We start from the raw sequence: 17484 nt of genomic DNA, 5'->3' as shown, positions 1-17484 counted from the left end.
GTGAGTCAAAACCTGTTTATTTGAAGACATAAGACTACGCATATCTGTGTGACAAAAGTATGTGAACCTCTAAGATTATCCATTCATTTGAGGAGGAAGAGTCAGGTAATTCAGTCAATGGGATGATAATCAGTGTGAGTAGAGATCCTGTCTTCTTTCTGGGTATTCATTATCAAAGTCTGATTTTTGGAACAAAAGAAGCCAGCATATCATGACTTGTACAAAGATTTTTGAGGATATCTGAAAAAGTTGAGCTCACCGAGCTGGAAAAGGTGACAAAACTATTTCTGAAGAGTTTGGACTCTGCCAATACACTGTCAGGCAGATGATGTGCAGAGGAAATTCAACACAATTATCTTCACCAAGCAGTTGACCAAGATCACACCAAGAACCAGGGGAATAATTCTTCCAAGAGATCTCAAAGAAGCCCAGGATATTTTCTAGTGAACTAAAAGCCTTCTCTTGCATTGGCAAATGTCAGTGTTTGTGGGATCACCACAGGAGAACATTGAACACGGTATCGCAGGATTGCATGGAGAAAGCCACTCCTCCCCATGAAGGCGACTGCTGGCTCTGTACAAATTGAGAGACCAGGTAAGCCAGAAAACGCCTGAAAGGATCCTGTGGATGGATGAGACCAAATAGAACTTTTAGGCTAGAATAAATTGTCATGTTTTGGGGAAAGGCAAACCCTGCATTCCAGCATGAGGACCTTATCACATTATGTGAAACATGGCAGGATCATGGTTTGGTTCTGCTTTGCTGACTAGGATGACTTCCACCATTGATGGAACTATGAATCCTGAATCATGTTCCCAAATTCTACAGGTAAAGCCAGGACGTATGCTTGTAAACTGAAGCTCAAGAGAAAATGGGTCATGCAGCAAGACAACGATCCAAACACACAAGTTATGACTAAAGGATGGATAAAGCAGAAGAAAACGAATGCTTTGGAATAGCCAAGTCAAAGTCCTGACTGTAATCCCATAGAAGTGTTGGGGAAGGATCACAACATCCCTGAATCGAAGCTGTTCAGCCAGGAGAAAGGGGTAAAATTTCTCCCAGGAGATGTGCAGGACTGGTCACCTATTAAAGGTAGTCCTTAAGTTATGACCATTTGTTCAATGATCTTTCAAAGCTGCACCACATTAAACAATAGGTATTGTACTTACAAGTTCTCAAAGGTTCTGGTCATTGCAGCACTCATGTCACATGACTATCTGGGTGCCAGTCTCACAATTACATCACAGTGAGTCACAGTCACACTTTGCAATTTCTGACATTTCCTGCTGGCTTTTGGACATCGGAAGTTGCAATCAGATGAGGCCCTTGCTTAACTGTCTGTGTAGGTTTTGTTTAATGACAGCAACCAGGAGTGCTGAAGTTGCCATTGCTAAGAGCCATGGTCATGGGGACATTGCACACTTAGCGGCAGAGTTCCATTTCCCATTGTCATTATAATCTGAGGACTATCTGAACAGTATTGGAAATGCCATTATTGCTGACTAAAAGGTTCTCTTTAGGAAATAACACACGTTATTGTCAAAGGTTCATATACTTCGCCACAACAAATATGTAGCTTTGGTTCATTTTCCGAAATCAATGAACAAGTATATTGCTTTTTACTAATTTGTTTAATTGGGTTCTCAACTAGTTTTAGGATTTATATGGAAAACAGATCATGTTTTAGGTCATATTTATGCAGAAATATTGAAAATCCAGAAGAATTTACAAACTTTTAAGCAACACTGTACAGTTGTAAATGTTTTGTACATTTGGAATAAAATAAAGTTTACTTTTTTTACTTCTTTGAAACAAAATTGCTATTCATTTTTTAAGAGATTATCGGACAGTGGGAAAGTTCAGTTCTTTCCTGGATTCACAACAACCTAATAGGGACCAGCTGCAGGACTGGTCAGGCCTTTTACTATGATGTCCCATAGCCTGGCGGAATCTGGAGGTAGGGAGTCACTTTGAACATGTTCCACAGTAGGAACTGATCATCCAACCTTTTCTCTCCTCATGCTCTTCAGGACTAATGCAGCTCAGCACCTCTGTGCTATTCAGTAAAATAGACTGGACTTATTCCTGGCTTCTATGCTGCCCAAATGCCTCTTCTTTAAATGAATCAACTTCTATTAAACCATGCAACTTTTAAAGTAGCTGTGCTATTTTGCCCCTCAGTCATGTGCACAAAATTGGGAGGGGAGGGGGGAGAGCGCCACGACATTTTTATTAAAGAGACAAATGCTGTGCTTACATGAGGACCAAATCCCACCTTCTACATAATTTTTGAAGTAAGGCCAGCATTAATTCCCATAAATTCCCCTCACCCATTTATAAGACTGTCAACACTTGCATTTTGTTTCAAATTTGTTCCAGAGTGGTACAGTAATGAACTGAATTCTACCCTAAACCTGCCCAATTTCCCAGTACATTTCTGATTTCTTCAGTGATTGAAATAAAGAAATGAAAATTATCAGCAATGTGCAAATCCAGTTTGAGCGCTAACTCCACAACCCCACCCCACCATTCCATCATACAATACAGTAACACAAAGGAAACTCAACCCTATGCTCCCTAAATCCCTACCTGGTTTAGGGTTTTGGTAGGATCTCGTTCAGGCTACGTGTATCTGACTGCTTGCCCCCCCCCCCGGAGGGGGGAGGGAGCAGGAGAGTAAAATAAAGGCTTTTCTCATTGCCCAAAGTCCTCCTACAGTAGAACAGCCCCAAACCCAGAATGTCCTGACGTTGCCATGGCCAACCTCCACATGGGCTCCTGCCAGAAGAGGCCACTTCTGTGCTGCACAAGAAGTATCCCTTTGAACAGAGGCATCAACATCTTCATCTGTTGGATTGGAAAAAGCCATATCGGCCATTGCTTGCTAATTTCCTATTCTCCGGATGTAAAGGAACAGGAACAGAAATGGGGGTGGTGAGACAGTCCAGATCCAACCCTGCACAAAGGGAAGGATTCTTGGGGTGAGGAAACAACACCTCGCCTCTATTTCAAGAATGTTTGAGCGTGACAGTTTAATTGGAAAAAGACAAAAAACAATATGAAACATATGATAGATATGACTCAAGTACCATACATTTTCCCCCTCCTCTGTATCAACATTTTTACATGAACACAACAATTAGTCCAATTAATAGAGGGGCTTAAATATTTAAATCATGTAAAATATTTTCAAAGTTGCTAAAAGGTACAATGCTTGGCCAATGAACAATACAGGAATATTTGTACACCTCATTATACAAAGAGACAACAAATCAAATCAGTCGTACAACAGCATTTTGTTTGGCCTTCCTGCCACACAAAAGGCCGGCCCTGCAACCCTTTGCCCTGCCAGACCTTGGAAAGAAAACCGTTTGCTCCCTCTTCTGAAAAAGTGAAGAGTCTATTCATGACGTCAATATGATTTTGTCCTAACTAGTTCACCTTTAGTATTAGTTAAAATCATGCTGGTAACTTTTTATGCTCAGTTAAACATGTAAATGCATCAAATTAAAATTCCATGTTTTAAAAATGTCTGATACTAGAATGCCAGAATTTCAAGGATCACGTTCATCATTCCTCTCACTTTCTATATGTGCCGGAGTGCATCTTGAAGGCAGATAGGCTGGCAGGCATTAGAAGTACCATCCTTGGAGATCCTGCAACTGGACACGACCTGGAGAATTTTGTGGTTTACACCCAGAGTGATGGCAAGTGCTGGATACCAAAGAACCAACAGTTAGTTAGAAAGGAAAGTGACGGCAGCAGCATCAAGGGTGGCAACTTCTCACGAAGAGGGATTCCTAAGCTCCCCAAAACACAGTTGCATGATAAATCAGAAGATCACAGTAATAATCCAGGCCCGACATGATCTGGGCCTGGCTACCTTAACTGGTCTAGGGCAAAGCCAGCAATGCAAACTCCACTTGTTTGCAGCAGAAGCCAACATAATCAGTTTCAGCAGAACGTGAGTGTGGGGGTGGGGGTGTAGAAGCTCCACCAGAAGCACAAAAGCAAGCAAAGCAACCCTGAATTCCACTGGCTGGGCTTTTCCTCCTCCTCCTCCTCCTCCTCCTCAGAAGAGGTAGTTCGGCCCTGGAGCTGGAGGTGAGCCGGGCGTGGAAGAGTCCTCCGTCTGGGGGCACGTGGCACTCTAGCAGCAAAGGAGTGAGATGGGCACTGAGGGGCAGTCTCATTTCGCAGCATTCTGGTGATATCTGTGTCGCCAAACCTCTTGTATCTTTTTGCACCACTTATGAGCATTCCCACTTGGGTCCATCAGGTAGTACGTCCTGTTAGGCTGTAAGTAAAGAAGATTTAGCGCCTGCTCATTTCATCAGCCAGTTAATATAGTGCCAGCAGCAGGTTTGGCTGTAGGCATAAGAATTCTGTGCCAGTTTCTGCCCAATGGGGCTTCCCCTCTACATACCATCCAGTGTCCTACGGCAAATACACAGGACTGCTCCTATTTTCTGCTGCCACTAAGAGGAAATGGCTGCAGACACCAAGCTCAGAGTTGCTGGCATTTGGGCCTATTTTGTTTCCCAATTAGGGATTTCTCACAGCTCCTGTTCTCAAAATAGGCTAAATAGCCCCCCTCGCCCGCTTTAAAATCACTTGGATGAACATCCCAGCACATAATTTGCAATTAATGAAAACTCCACTTGAACTGTCTGGGTAGGTCACTTACTGTGTGGACAAAAAAGGTCTTGAAGTTCTTTGCTTCTGGTCGGAGTTCGAGTGACCAAGGAATCTCCCCTTTCAGGACTTTGTTGACAGGATCAACATAGTATAGGTGTGGCCCTTCCGTGAGCAGCAGCTGTCGCCGGCGGGCAAACAGCCCCTGTGGAGAAGCACATGGCACCCAGAGCCCATTAAAGGCTTTAAAACTTGATCAGTACATACAATTCCATGGGATGCTGTTTGGGATCTTATCTTCTAGCTGCAGAAAATAAGGCCTCACAAAAAGCTATTGTTATGCCACTAGTATAACAAATTCCCTAAGTCAGAAACTGAAACAATTCAATGCTTTCCAAAAAGCAGAGCTGAACATTAAAGCTGGATTTAGACTTGTCTGCAACTGTTACATTGCGAAGGGGCTGATGTTGTAAGCACAGGTTGCAGATGGTTGTAGACAGCCCAATGCACACACCTCCCAAATCTCAACTATAAGTTGTGTGATGTGCCTCCCGGATGCTGTTTGGTTGATCCCACTTCCTGCTGGGCACATTGTTGTTTGAATATCTCTATCCATAAAATTAACATTCACAGAAGTATAAATGCAACAGCCAGGCAACCGTCTCCGAATGAGAACATGGACATTCCTTGATGTGCACTGACACAGAAGTCTCAATTGCCTTGCCAGAGCTCCTGTCTCACAGGAAAAGCCCTCATTCTCTGCCCCTAGGCCAAGGGACTAGGGCCACCAAAAGGCTGCCCTCCCAAGTCAGGATGTTAACAGGGTCTGATGGGAGTAATCATCTGTCTTTTTTCTAAAAAGCTTCAGGAAGAGATGGAAAAGGAAACCCAAACCCGCTTCAGGATGGAAAGCTGTGGCTGTTGCATGTTTGCCTTAGTTACAGTTTATGACAGTTTTCATTTTACTGCATTCCTTGTTTGTAAATTGCTTTGGCCTTCTTGAGTAGAAGGACCATTGACTTACCTGAAGGGTTGTTTTCAGGGCGCTGCGAAGGAGAGTCCAAGCAAGGGTTAAATACATAAATACAGCCAAACTCCCAGAGCTAAATTGAAACTTTAAGCCTCTGGTGCTGATTATCCCCAGATTTTCAATGAAGACGTGGAACTGTTGCGTGCTGAGAAGTCCAACATTGGATCAACTGGAAACACAACTGGAACAAGTCCAACTGGAACATCCAAAGAAACAAATGTGATAAGAGCGGAGCCAGACCCCAGGGTGGGGTGGACTCCCCTTACCCTTCAGGTAAGTCAATGGTCCTTTTCCAGGGCGCTGCTCAGGAGAGTCCAAGCAAGGGACATACCCAAACTAAATGTCACTAGGGCGGGAAGCAGAAGCAGTCAGGGTCTCTCCGATAGAATGAATACGCTGCAGCACACGCCTCCCAAAGGCCCCTTCCGCTGAAGCAAACTTGTCTAACTTGTAATTCCGCACAAACGGAGATAAGGAAGTCCATGTGGCCGCTCTGCAAATCTCCTCAATAGGAGCCCGCGTCGCCCAGGCCGCAGTGGTGGCAGCACTCCTGGTCAAATGCGCCGTGATGCGATTGGGTACCAGTCGAGACTGAAGAACATGAGCGAGAGCGATGCAGGCCCTAAGCCATCCGCCAATCATAGACGAGGAAACCTTCCTGCCCTGAGACGACGGCTGAAAGGAAACAAATAACGACTCCGAACGGCGAAAACTGGCCGTACGCTTGATGTAACGGCATAGCACCCTGCGAACATCCAGCTTGTGCCAGCGCTCCTCACGAGGATGCCTCAGGTGCGGACAGAAGTCAGGAAGGATGACCTCCTGGGCCCGGTGGAACCAGGAATTAATTTTAGGCATGAAAGAAGGGTCCAGCCGAAGGACTACCCTGTCCTGGTGAAAGAAGCACAAGTCCGCCTGGACAGACAAGGCAGCCAGCTCAGAGATACATCTAGCTGAGGTGATGGCAATGAGAAACACGGTCTTAAAGGTGAGTTGTTTGAAGCTGGCCAAAAGGAGAGGCTCGAACGGTGGCTCAACCAGAGCCCATAAAACCACATTAAGGTCCCAAGTCGGGTATCTGTGAACCATCAGGGGACTCAAGTTAGTCGCCCCCCTGAGAAAGCTGCGAATGGTGGGGTGACGGCCAAGAGAAGGCTGCCCCTCAGGGGCCAGGATGGTGGAGAGCGCGGTGACTTGACGATGAAGGGTGTTAGGCGCCAACCCCTTATCAAGGCCGTCTTGCAGAAAGTCCAGAATGACAGGAATCAAGCAGAAGCTGAAGAAGCTGAAGCACCTCTGGAAGAACACCAGGTAACAAAGGACCTCCAGGTGGCGTAAATCCGAGTCGTGGAAGGACGACGTGACGCCTGAATGGTGCGGATCACCTTGGTGGAAAGGTTGTCCTTGCTTAAGGGATCCCTCTCAAGTGCCAAATGGCTAGTTGCAGCCACTGGGGCTCTGGATGAAGAAGGGCCCCCTGGCAGAGAGAAATCTCGTGTGGAGGAATCCACCACGGGTCTCGGACGGACAGACTCATCAGATCAGCAAACCAGGTCCTCCTGGGCCAAAAGGGGGCCACCAGAAGGATCTCTGCTGCCTCCGCCAGGATCTCCCTGATGACTCTGGGAAGAAGAGGCAAAGGGGGAAAGGCGTAGAGCAGACCTTTCGGCCAAGGGCAGTGAAGAGCGTTTACCCCCTCGGCCCTTGGATCGTGAAACCTGGAGAAACCTGGTAAGATGAGAGTTGGCCGCTGTAGTGAACAGATCCACCTGGGGGCAACCGAACCTCTGAACTATGCGCTGGAACAGCTGCAGGGACAGGCACCACTCCAAGTGATCGACAGTCGCCCTGCTCAGCTAGTGCACCTGGGTGTTCACCGTGCCGGAGATGTGCTCCGCCTGAATGGACAGCTCCGCCCACCGACCTAGGTCGTCGGCTTCCGACAGCAGGGACCTAGATCACGTGCCCCCCTGGCGATTGATGTGCACCTTCATCGCGACGTTGTCCATCAGTATCCTCACATGATGACCCCGAATGCCCGTCTGAAACCGAAGCAGGGCCAACTAGACCGCCCTCAGCTCCAACCAGTTGATGGTGTGCGCTGCCTCAGCCGAGGACCACCTGCCCTGAGCAATCTGGTTGCGGAAGTGAGCCCCCCAACTGTACAGACTGGCATCCGTCGTGACGGTGAGCCGGGTCAACTCCTTGAACGGAGACCCCTTCTTCAGGGCCGGAGACAACCACCAACTGAGGGAGCGACACATCTTTGCAGAGACGGGAACGAGCCGTGATGAGCTGCTCTCGTTGGCCCTTTGATAGGGCAGCAGGAGCCACTGGAGGGACGAGAGTGAAGACGTGACCACGGAATGATGGACAGGCATGATATCACCTTGTCCAGGAGCTGTGACAGCAGAACTACCTTGGCACGAGGAGACCGCCGAACCTGCATGGCCATCTTCCTGAGGCTCTCCATCCTCTCTGGCGACAGGAAGACCTGGCAGGCGACGGTGTCGATGACGGCCCCCAGATGCTGAAGTCTGGTCGTTGGGTGAAGATGGCTCTTTTCCAAGTTGATGGAGAAGCTATGACCCTGGAGAACCTGCATAGTGTACTGCAGATCCTCGACCGCTTGCTGGGGGGATGACGACTAGATGAGCACATTGTCTAAATAGCAGTGCAGTCTTACTGGTCGCGACCTGAGGAACGCCGCCACTGCTGCGAGGACCTTGGTGAATGTCCTTGGGGCTGATGACAGGCTGAACAGCATGGCCTGGTACTGGTAGTGTTGACCGGCGTAGGTGAACCTCAGGTATCTGCGGTGAGCTTTGCGGATGGGTATGTGGAGGTAGGCCTCTTTCAGGTCTATGGAGGGGAAAATGTCTCCCTGCCTGATGCAGCCCAGGATTGACTGGAGGGACTGCATCTTAAACCTCTGATAGGTGACATGATAATTTAGCCTCTTTAAATCTAGGATCCCCCTCCACCCTCCGGAGTTTTTGGGAACCAGAAACAGGATGGAATAGAAACCTGTCCCCTCCTGACTTGGAGGTATCTGCTCTATGGCCCTGATCTCCCTGAGATGTTTTATTTCCTGTTCCATGAGGGATCTTTTGACTAAGCACAAGGGGACGGGGCACCTGATGAAATGACGGGAAATGAGAGAAATTCTAGGGTGAGACCCAGCTAGATCGTTTGCAACACCCACCGGTCCGATGTGACCTGCTCCCACTGGGCGTGAAACAATTGGAGCCGCCCTCCTATTGGAGCTGACTCCCGACAGTCACTTATACTTCCTGAAGGGACGGGAGCCAGATCTCCCCCGAAAGGGGCGTCTGGAGTAATACGGCTGGCGACCCCTGTCCCGAAAGGAGTGGTGGTCCTGGGACCTGTCTCTAATGGTGAATTGGCGATGCGACTGCGCAGAACTCAAAGAAGGTTCCGAGTTCCGAAAGGATTGCTCCTATAGGAATAAAAGCCCTTCTTATCGGATTTCTTAGAAACCGATAGCATCACCTTCTTTTTGTCCTTATTTTCCACTAGGACAGGGTCTAAGACCTCCCCGAAAAGCTTGACCCCTTTGAAAGGGGCAGACACCAACTTCCACTTGGAGCACATATCAATGTTCCAATGCCTCAGCCACAAGAGACGCCTGGTGGTAACATTCGAAGCCAGGGCCCAAGAAATGAACTTAGCCGCACTGAGGGTGGCATTGGCAGTGTACTCGGTGGCAGCCATGATTTTGTTAATCTCCTGCCTCAACTTGGTATCCTTAACTGGAACTCTCGCCATCAGCTTCCTCAACCAAAGGAGAGCTGCCCTGGAAAGAAAGGAAGCCGAGGCAGACGTTTTAATGGTGGCTGCCAGGTGCGCCTTATGACAAACGTTCTCCAATTTCTTATCCTCAGCTTTAAGGCCCTCCAACAGATCAGGCGGAAGCACAGATGTTGAGGTGAGGGCCGCAACCAGAGGATTGATAGGTGGTAGCTTAAGTAAATCCTCCAGGCTGGCATCCACAGCCTCTTATCATTACTAGAGGGGGTAGCCATGGTAGCAGGCTGAGCCATTGTTTCTGAACCAAATTAAGAAACCTTGGGAATAGAATGATCTCCTGAACCGAGACTGGCTCCTCAAACAAATCCCCAGAAAAATCATCCAGTTCAGCAGGAGCTTGAACAGGTGGAGTGGACCCCATATGGGTGGCCAGCTTGGCCTTGTCCAAAATGGTTTTGAAATTTGCAATGTTAAATAGTCCCGAAGAAGAGGGCTTTTGAACTGCTGCACCTTCCTCCCCAGAGAATTCAGCCTCCTGAACAGGCGGAATGTCATCCCCCTCCTCCCAGTCCGAAGCCTCAGAACTTGAAGAGGAGTGGGGGAATGCAAGGGACGTGGAGGAGAAGCCACCTTGGGAACCGGCTGGGGCTCTAGGTGCTTAGTTTGCAGGTTCGTTTGCCCTTGTGCAATATGCCCGCTTCGATACCTTGGGAAATGGCCCTGTTGAAAACTTCCTGCATTTCCACTGAAAGGTCAGGCCCAAGATCCTCCATGGGCCTCGCCCTTGGTTTAGGCCTTGAAGGTGGAAGCTGAGGGGCCAAGGGGCTCGGGCAGGGCTTTCTTCAAGATCCGAAGGGTAAGCAAAAAGATCAGCTTGATCCACCATAGAGGCCCCTGGAGATACTGCCCTAGACATAGAAGCTGTGGGGGAAAGCTCCGGGCCTTCATTCTCACTGTCTGAAACAGGCCTTGGCTGGGCTGGAGGAACCTCCATGGCGGCTCCTCAGGAGACACCGATTGGGAGGACTGCGTTTGGTGCTGGGCCTTGGAGAATTGCTTTTCAAGGGCCTTTTAGCGACGCAATGCATCCTTATCTGGCCCTGATCCCTGCTTAGGGGCTGGCCTGGAGTATGGTTTGGAGCCCCTGATGGCCTCCCTGGCAGCCACGCCAGCCTGCCTGGAGAAAACCCTGGAGGAACCCCCTGCCTGGGTGGAATCCTCGGGAGCCTGCTCAGCCATTATTAAACTGTGGGCCAAATATAATCAGGGGCTACCTCCACTCACCACCTTGCAAAGCCCTGCAAACCAACAGACACTCTGGAGAGACGTGGGGGGGGTCGCAGCAGCAATATCCAGCAGGTGGAATAAAGCACGAGCATTAACAGCTCCTAGTGCTTCAGGAATGAGGCTTGTGACCAGCGGCCCCAATCCTTGCCGCTCAGGTGAAAAGGATACACCTAATTGCCAGCCAGGCCTGACAAAGAGTGGCTCCTCAGCACCTGCTGTGAATTAGGCTGCAGGCAGCTGCCATGAGGTTGCAATCAGAAACCAAAACTGCAAATAGCTCCCAAAATGGCAACCGGAACTCTAATTACTTTAAAGTAGCCATCCGGAGCTCTGAGGCACCGCACCTGCACACCGGCCACCAAAGGCATGGATGCCAACGGCAGGAGCCTCAGCGGGGCTTTCCCCCTCCCCAGCTAGGGTCTTAACTGCCCCAGCAGTTGCCTGCGTCCCGGTGCCTGGGAGTTAAGCAGGACGCCGGAGAGAGTTAGAAACAAATTAAAGAAATCTAATTACACTCACTCAGCCTGATCACCCCTAAACTGAAAATACTCACAGTGAATGCTCAAGAGAGTCCAAGCTAATAAACTAAATAAAGAGAAACTTAAAGCGCGTCTAAGCCGTGCTAGTTAAATTGAAAATCTGGGGATAATCAGCACCAGAGGCGTGGCTTAAAGTTTCAATTCAGCTCTGGGCAGTTTGGCTGTATTTATGTATTTAACCCTGGCTTGGACTCTCTGAGCAGCGCCCTGGAAAACAGCATATAAACCGTGGCAAATGAGAAGAAATAAAATAAGAAAATGGCAATTGAATCCAAAGCTGCACACAGCCCTAAAAAAATGTTCTGAGTCAGGAATGGGGACATTTTTTGTCACAAGGGCTAGCCTTTATTGTTTCATCCGACCTCTGAGTTATGGTTAGGAGAACCCTACTATGCACCCACACTTTTGGCCAGGCATGGATAGTAATCAATGGATAGGTTCCCCTAACAGAGATGCTCCTGCTGCCCCTCTTCGTGTAAGCCATCCATCACCCAGGATATCAGCAGCTGTCATGCTCTGGTTCCCTTCCAGTTAAAATGCCAGTATTTGGGCTGTGCTTCCTCTGCTGCTGCTCCCTACCCTCTGAAATGCCATTTTCATTATTATAAGCTTCCTTGATTCTCTTGGATTTGGAGGCTATGTGTCCAATTGATGATGATGATCACACTGACCACACAGTCAGCCAGATGGTTAGGCTGAATTTTAATCACTTTCATTCACCTATCAAATCCTTCCCAAGAACTGGGATAACTGGTTGCTGTTGTTTGATGGTGTTTCATCGTAGGATTTAAGCTGTTCCAAGGAAAGCTGCCTTGTGCAAATAATTGATGAGGATTTTGTCATTGCTGAGGAGGTTCAAGTGGTGCTCCAGTTGTTTTGGCGCCTGTTATTATTGGTACTATCTTTGCTTTCTTTTGCCATAGTTGCTGTTCTCCTATTTGCAGCTCTTTGAATTTTGTGACACCCCTCCCCCATTTCTTTCTGTTCTGCTTTGGTGTCTCCAGGTACTGCCATGTATTATGGTTCATTTATTATTACATATACCCAAGAACTTAAGTGCAACCAAAACACCATTTATGTGGCTAGTAATCCGCTTTGGTTACAGTACCTGCAGTCATTCACCAATGCCTCTTCCTAAACAATTTACCTCTTAAGAGATCAACCCAAGACTCTGAATATGCAGCTAAGGCAGCTTTTGGGGGATTGTTTTCTTTGCCTCCCAAATGCAGCAGAGGCATTTTTCAAAGACTTGCTCGTCTACCACTCAGAAGACTATCAGAAGCAGCCAAAGCAAAGACGTCCTTGGGCTGTCGTTACAATGCGAGCATTCAGAGCACAATTTCCAGAACAAGTGACCTGCCGATTTGGTTCTGGATTGCTCCACATAAAAGACCTGGGGGTTCCAGAGCTGCCTCCCATCGCTGCTGCAGAGGTTGGCTACAATGGCTAACTCTGGCCCAAGACTTCTAGAACTATCTTCCAGCAGGCAAGCAATTTACCTGCCTTGAGTTCTATGGCCATCACAACTCAATGCATCCCCATTTCCAGGATTACACCACACCCAGGGTGACCCTTGCTTAGTGCCCCTCCTCGAGGCCTTTCTCTTTCCTGGCACCCATGTGGCAAAGGAACTGGAAGTGTCCCCACGCTCTGTCTCCCTGGATTGAATATTCAGGGGCATCTGGATTCCGGTGGTGTGTTCCCAGAAGCAACAGGACCAAGCAACTTACCTTTCTCTTGTCTACGGGCCCCATTTTCAGTATTAAATTGTTTTCTACAAATTGGTGCCTAAAGAGAAAAAAACACAGCACATTATTCCATCATCCTATCTTTGAGCCACCCCAATTTGCAACATGAGACAGCACAACCCCTGAGAACCAGAAGGGGAACATCACCCTTTTAAATCGATTCTCATGGGCCAAGAAAAAACAGCCCTAACAACATTAATAAAGATCCAACATTTTGAGTCATAAATTGACTGGATTCTTAGTTTAATTAATTAAATTTTCTGAATCTACCTCTTACAAATCTGAGAATCTCCATCCTCATAATCAAGTAGGAATGTATGACTTCAAGAATAAGTCTTTGGTAGTTTTTTTACAATAACTTCTGATAACCGAAGCTTCAAATCTGCTGTTATGTTTCCACCAGCTTCTCCGTTCTGAAAGCTTGCAGCACTTTAAAGAAGGAATGGGGAACTTGAGGCACTCTGTACATGGTCAGGAGACCACCACTTCTAATCTGGATGGCTACAAGTTCCAGAGGAAGTTTCTTCTGCTTGCTAGAGTTTTATGCAATGTTGTTTAGTGATTTTAGACAACTCCTAAGAAATTCTTCTCTTCTCTCTGCACTGCAAGAATAGCAGCCGATGTTCTCAACCTAAGTTTTGTCAGCTAGAGAAAATTCTTAGTGTTACAAGAAAATCTCTTCCATGCTGCCATGTAGAAGCAAGCCCTTCTCCCTTCTATCTGAACAATTACTCTACTTCATTTAATGTTAGTCACATTCACCTTCTCATCTCCTTCTGGTTTGATCTTAAGTTCTTTGTGGTTTATTTTTAAGCTCATCCCCACTCTTTACTCCTCTAAGACCCTCCTCTATGTTCAAGAGAGTAAGAAGTTCTATGGGGCAATATTTTATTTATTAATCATTTTTATGCCACCCATCTCTTCTATAAGGTGACTCTGGGTAGCTTACAGGTTATAAATCAAATAGGAAAATAATTAAAATATATTAAAATATTAAAAGTACACAGATTAAAATTTTTTAAACTCCATAGAAAACTCAGCTAAGAGCTCTCGAGACTTACCAAGGATTCCCACCAGTCTGTTTTGCCAACAGCAACCTTTTCTCCTCTTCAGAGAACTGGAGGTCCAGCTCAAAGGAATTGCTGTCCAGGTCATGGATGTATTGCTCTATGTTGTTTCCAGAAGTCTGCAAGGGACCCATTTCTGGGGAAGACAGTGACTGAGAAGAGGTGGAGGTGGAAACTTGCATGCAGCCAAATTGACTCAGGAGGTTGTCATACTACAAAATAAAAGCAAGCGCCATTTAGCACTTGGCCCTGAAGACGGAGATGTTGAGACAGATGATATGACAGGGCTTTCTGCCTTCATCCCAAAGGTGCCTTTTTTTTAAGGCAACTGGAGTTTCTTGATTTCTCGTTTAGAGGTTTTGCTTCTCCTCTGAGCAGCTTTTTCAGTTCTAACTGATGGAAAGGAAGGATTTGCAGTCCTTGCGGTCAACCAGTCATTAGCACTTGTCTTACTGTGCTGCATTGTATATGCATAACAGAGTAATGTCATATGTGCCGTGCAACGCAGCGAGGCATGGGCAGACTTATACATGGGGGGGAGGGGAGAACTACTCCCCAAAGACATGGCTCAACACCAGAGAACTAATTATCAGGGCAGGATTCAGCAGTCCTGGAAAGAGGCACCAGCTTGGTCCTGCTGGCCCCTCTCGATTTGGCCACCTCTGAGGCTCAGACCCAGCACAACGGTTCAGGATTCAGCTCAGCCACAGTATAATCCCACCCAGAAATGTCCAAGCGATGGATTTCTTTTATACCCAAAGCGTATTTTTCCCTACATCTGACTCTCTTCAGGGATTCAAGGATAGACGGAGTGAAGTTAATGCTCCAAGAGGCACAAAGAGCACCCTTCCCTGATGGGAATGATAGGGTGAACATGAAGGCTATACCCCAAAGCTGATCTAGGCGCACTACTCAATGGAGGGAATCAAGGTTTCTTGGAATCTGAGTCACCTTCCTGTCACCCTTTGGCACTTACATTCCCATAGCAATCCTCATCGTCTTCCGACATGGCGGGCAAGTAGGCTGTGAGCTTGGGTGGGGTTTGATGATGCAGATTTTCCCAGGTGATGAAATCAAAGAAGGGGTGGGCTCTCAGAGGTCCGTAGCCCCCATTTCTTCACATCCTAACCGTTTGGTAGCATCAAGAACCTGATTAAGAAATGAAAGTTACTTTTCCCCTGAAACTGCTCAGCTTCCGATGACAGTTTTTTGGGAAGGATCCCTCCCAAAAACACATAGAGGGAGACTTGAAATTTGATCTTAACTCTTTCTAGAGAGGATCAAAAGAACAACCTAAATTACCAGCTGAGCCCCCCTGGAGTGCAGCAAGAGTGAACCAAGCCTCTTAGCATAGAAAAAAGGCTGCTCGGGCTCTTGATACTTCAGTAACAGCAGCTAAGACAATTGTAACAATTTAACACATTTTTATAGCTTGTTATTATAAACTCAGTCCCTGGGAAAATTTGACTGCGATGCATTATTCATAAAATAGTTGAATAAAATTTTATATTTAGAATTAAATGACGGTTATATTTAAAACAAGCCATTCTTTGAAAAAAGTTAAAAGAATGTTGGTTGTGAGTTTGCTAACCATGGAGAACAAAGAGGAAAAGACGGGTTTTGCAGGGGAGAAACAAACTGATCTCAGTCTCTATTCAAATATGGTAACAATGTCCCTGGTTTGTTATATTCATTTTTTTATCCTGAAGAATATGCTAATTAGACCTCTTGTAATTTTAAGTTCCTCTCCTTGTTAGAGAAGCTGAAAGGATCAGGCGCTGGCTTTTCGCCTCCAGTGTTCATTGGAGAGAGCAGAAAGCTCCCTGGGAAGGCCAGTAAAAGACCTCGGAAGACACAGCACCAAATGTTACCAGAGCAGTGGAGGAGGAAGAGCCCAAAAAGACACCCCAGCAGGAGTAACAACTTCTTAGAGACAGGTGGCAAGAAAGAATAGATGAACCAGGAAAAGTTTTGGTAACACCTGAGATAGTTCTATTACTTAACTGCATCTTGGGAGATCTTCCAACCCAACCTGCTGCTCAAGCAGGAGACCCTAGAGCAGAGGTGGGGAACTATGGCCCTTTTATGACTTGTAGACTTCAATTCCCAGAATTCCTGAGCCAGCACTCACAAATTCTGAAGGCAAGCTGTCCCGCTGATGAATTGTTCTAACTGTCAGGAAATCCTCCATGACAACAGAAGGAACTTTCATTGACACAAGGGTCAACAAAAGCAAATGTCTCCTTGATACACAACACACTCCCTGTCTGAGCTGTTTGATACTGTGGCTGGAGTGGCAGTAATTCCCCAGATTTATGGTACTGGGGGACGTCGTCTTCCTTTGGGCCTGGCATTGGAGGCAGCTTGGAAATTCCTGGACACCATAACACCCACAGACCACATGCACATTACTGAGGGCTCAACTCACAGAGCAACTCCATGCTACCTCTGATTTGGATCTCATGACAGCAGCAAAATGACCTGGAGTTGGAGGAATTATAACACAGCTTGTAGAGCAGTAAGAACTAAGTCACGCCCATCACTGCCTATGCCACTGCATTCAAGACCCTTCAAGGAAGACCCTTCTTTGTAGAGCACACTGCTGTAGTCCAATCCATAGGTGATGGGGCCTAAAGCCATCTCTGTAAAATTTGTCAAGGCCTTTCATGATACTCTTATGAGAAGATAGATAAACATGAGTTACAGCACAGTGTAGTCCAATTGATTTGCAACTGGTTGAACAATCCAACCAGAGTTCATGTAAATGTTTCAGCATCAGTCTAGGGATTACTGAGCTCCATCCTTAGAACTAACTCATTCACTATTTTATAAACAATTTTGTGGCTGAATGGAAAGGAAGCTTATTTATTTATCTGATTGATTGTTGTTGCCATTGGCTATCTGGGGAATTCTGGGAGCTGAAGTCCACACCACTTAAAGTTGCTGACATTAAGAAACACTGGACTACTGAGTTTGTATTACAAGTTTTGAGGATGAACTTTTATAACTTTTAACAAAGCTCGATGAATCCTATTTTACAGAGAGGAAAGATGCCAGAGACCTGGAAATTAATATATCAGTAATACCTAAAAAGATCAAGCTCAGCTTTAGGAATTACAAACCAATATCATTACTGAATGACGACGACAGTTGTTCAAAACAATCCTAGCTGATAGGAGTGAAAATAATTGTGCAGAATCTATTCATAAGGACCAGTGTGGGTTTTCACCTAAAAAACAACTAAGGGACAATGTTACAACTGTTTTGCATATTCTGGCGTAATTAAATCCAGCAACTTCTTTTGAAGGGACTTTGTCTTTGTAGATGACAACTTCAGTGAGACTCTTCTATGCTGAAAAATGTAAAGGTTCAATATCCATCCCCAATGTAGGCATGGTTGGTGA

At 46.6% G+C, this 17484-nt stretch overlaps 1 protein-coding gene across 1 annotated transcript in view; it reads right to left on the bottom strand.

Moving 5' to 3' along the window:
• Positions 1-1615: 1615 nt before the first annotated feature.
• Positions 1616-17484, bottom strand: part of PDPK1 (3-phosphoinositide dependent protein kinase 1) — a 38147-nt gene continuing 22278 nt past the window's right edge. The window contains 6 exon segments of the mRNA XM_032231057.1: positions 1616-4300; positions 4691-4843; positions 12996-13053; positions 14075-14292; positions 15057-15193; positions 15196-15229. Of these exon segments, the coding sequence (XP_032086948.1) occupies positions 4193-4300; positions 4691-4843; positions 12996-13053; positions 14075-14292; positions 15057-15193; positions 15196-15229 (708 nt within the window). The 3' untranslated portion in view covers positions 1616-4192.

Source organism: Thamnophis elegans, chromosome 14, assembly GCF_009769535.1.
Source record: "Thamnophis elegans isolate rThaEle1 chromosome 14, rThaEle1.pri, whole genome shotgun sequence".
Lineage (NCBI taxonomy): Eukaryota > Metazoa > Chordata > Lepidosauria > Squamata > Colubridae > Thamnophis > Thamnophis elegans.
The sequence above is the reverse complement of the archived record's forward strand: the minus strand, read 5'-3'. Positions and strand labels throughout refer to the sequence as shown.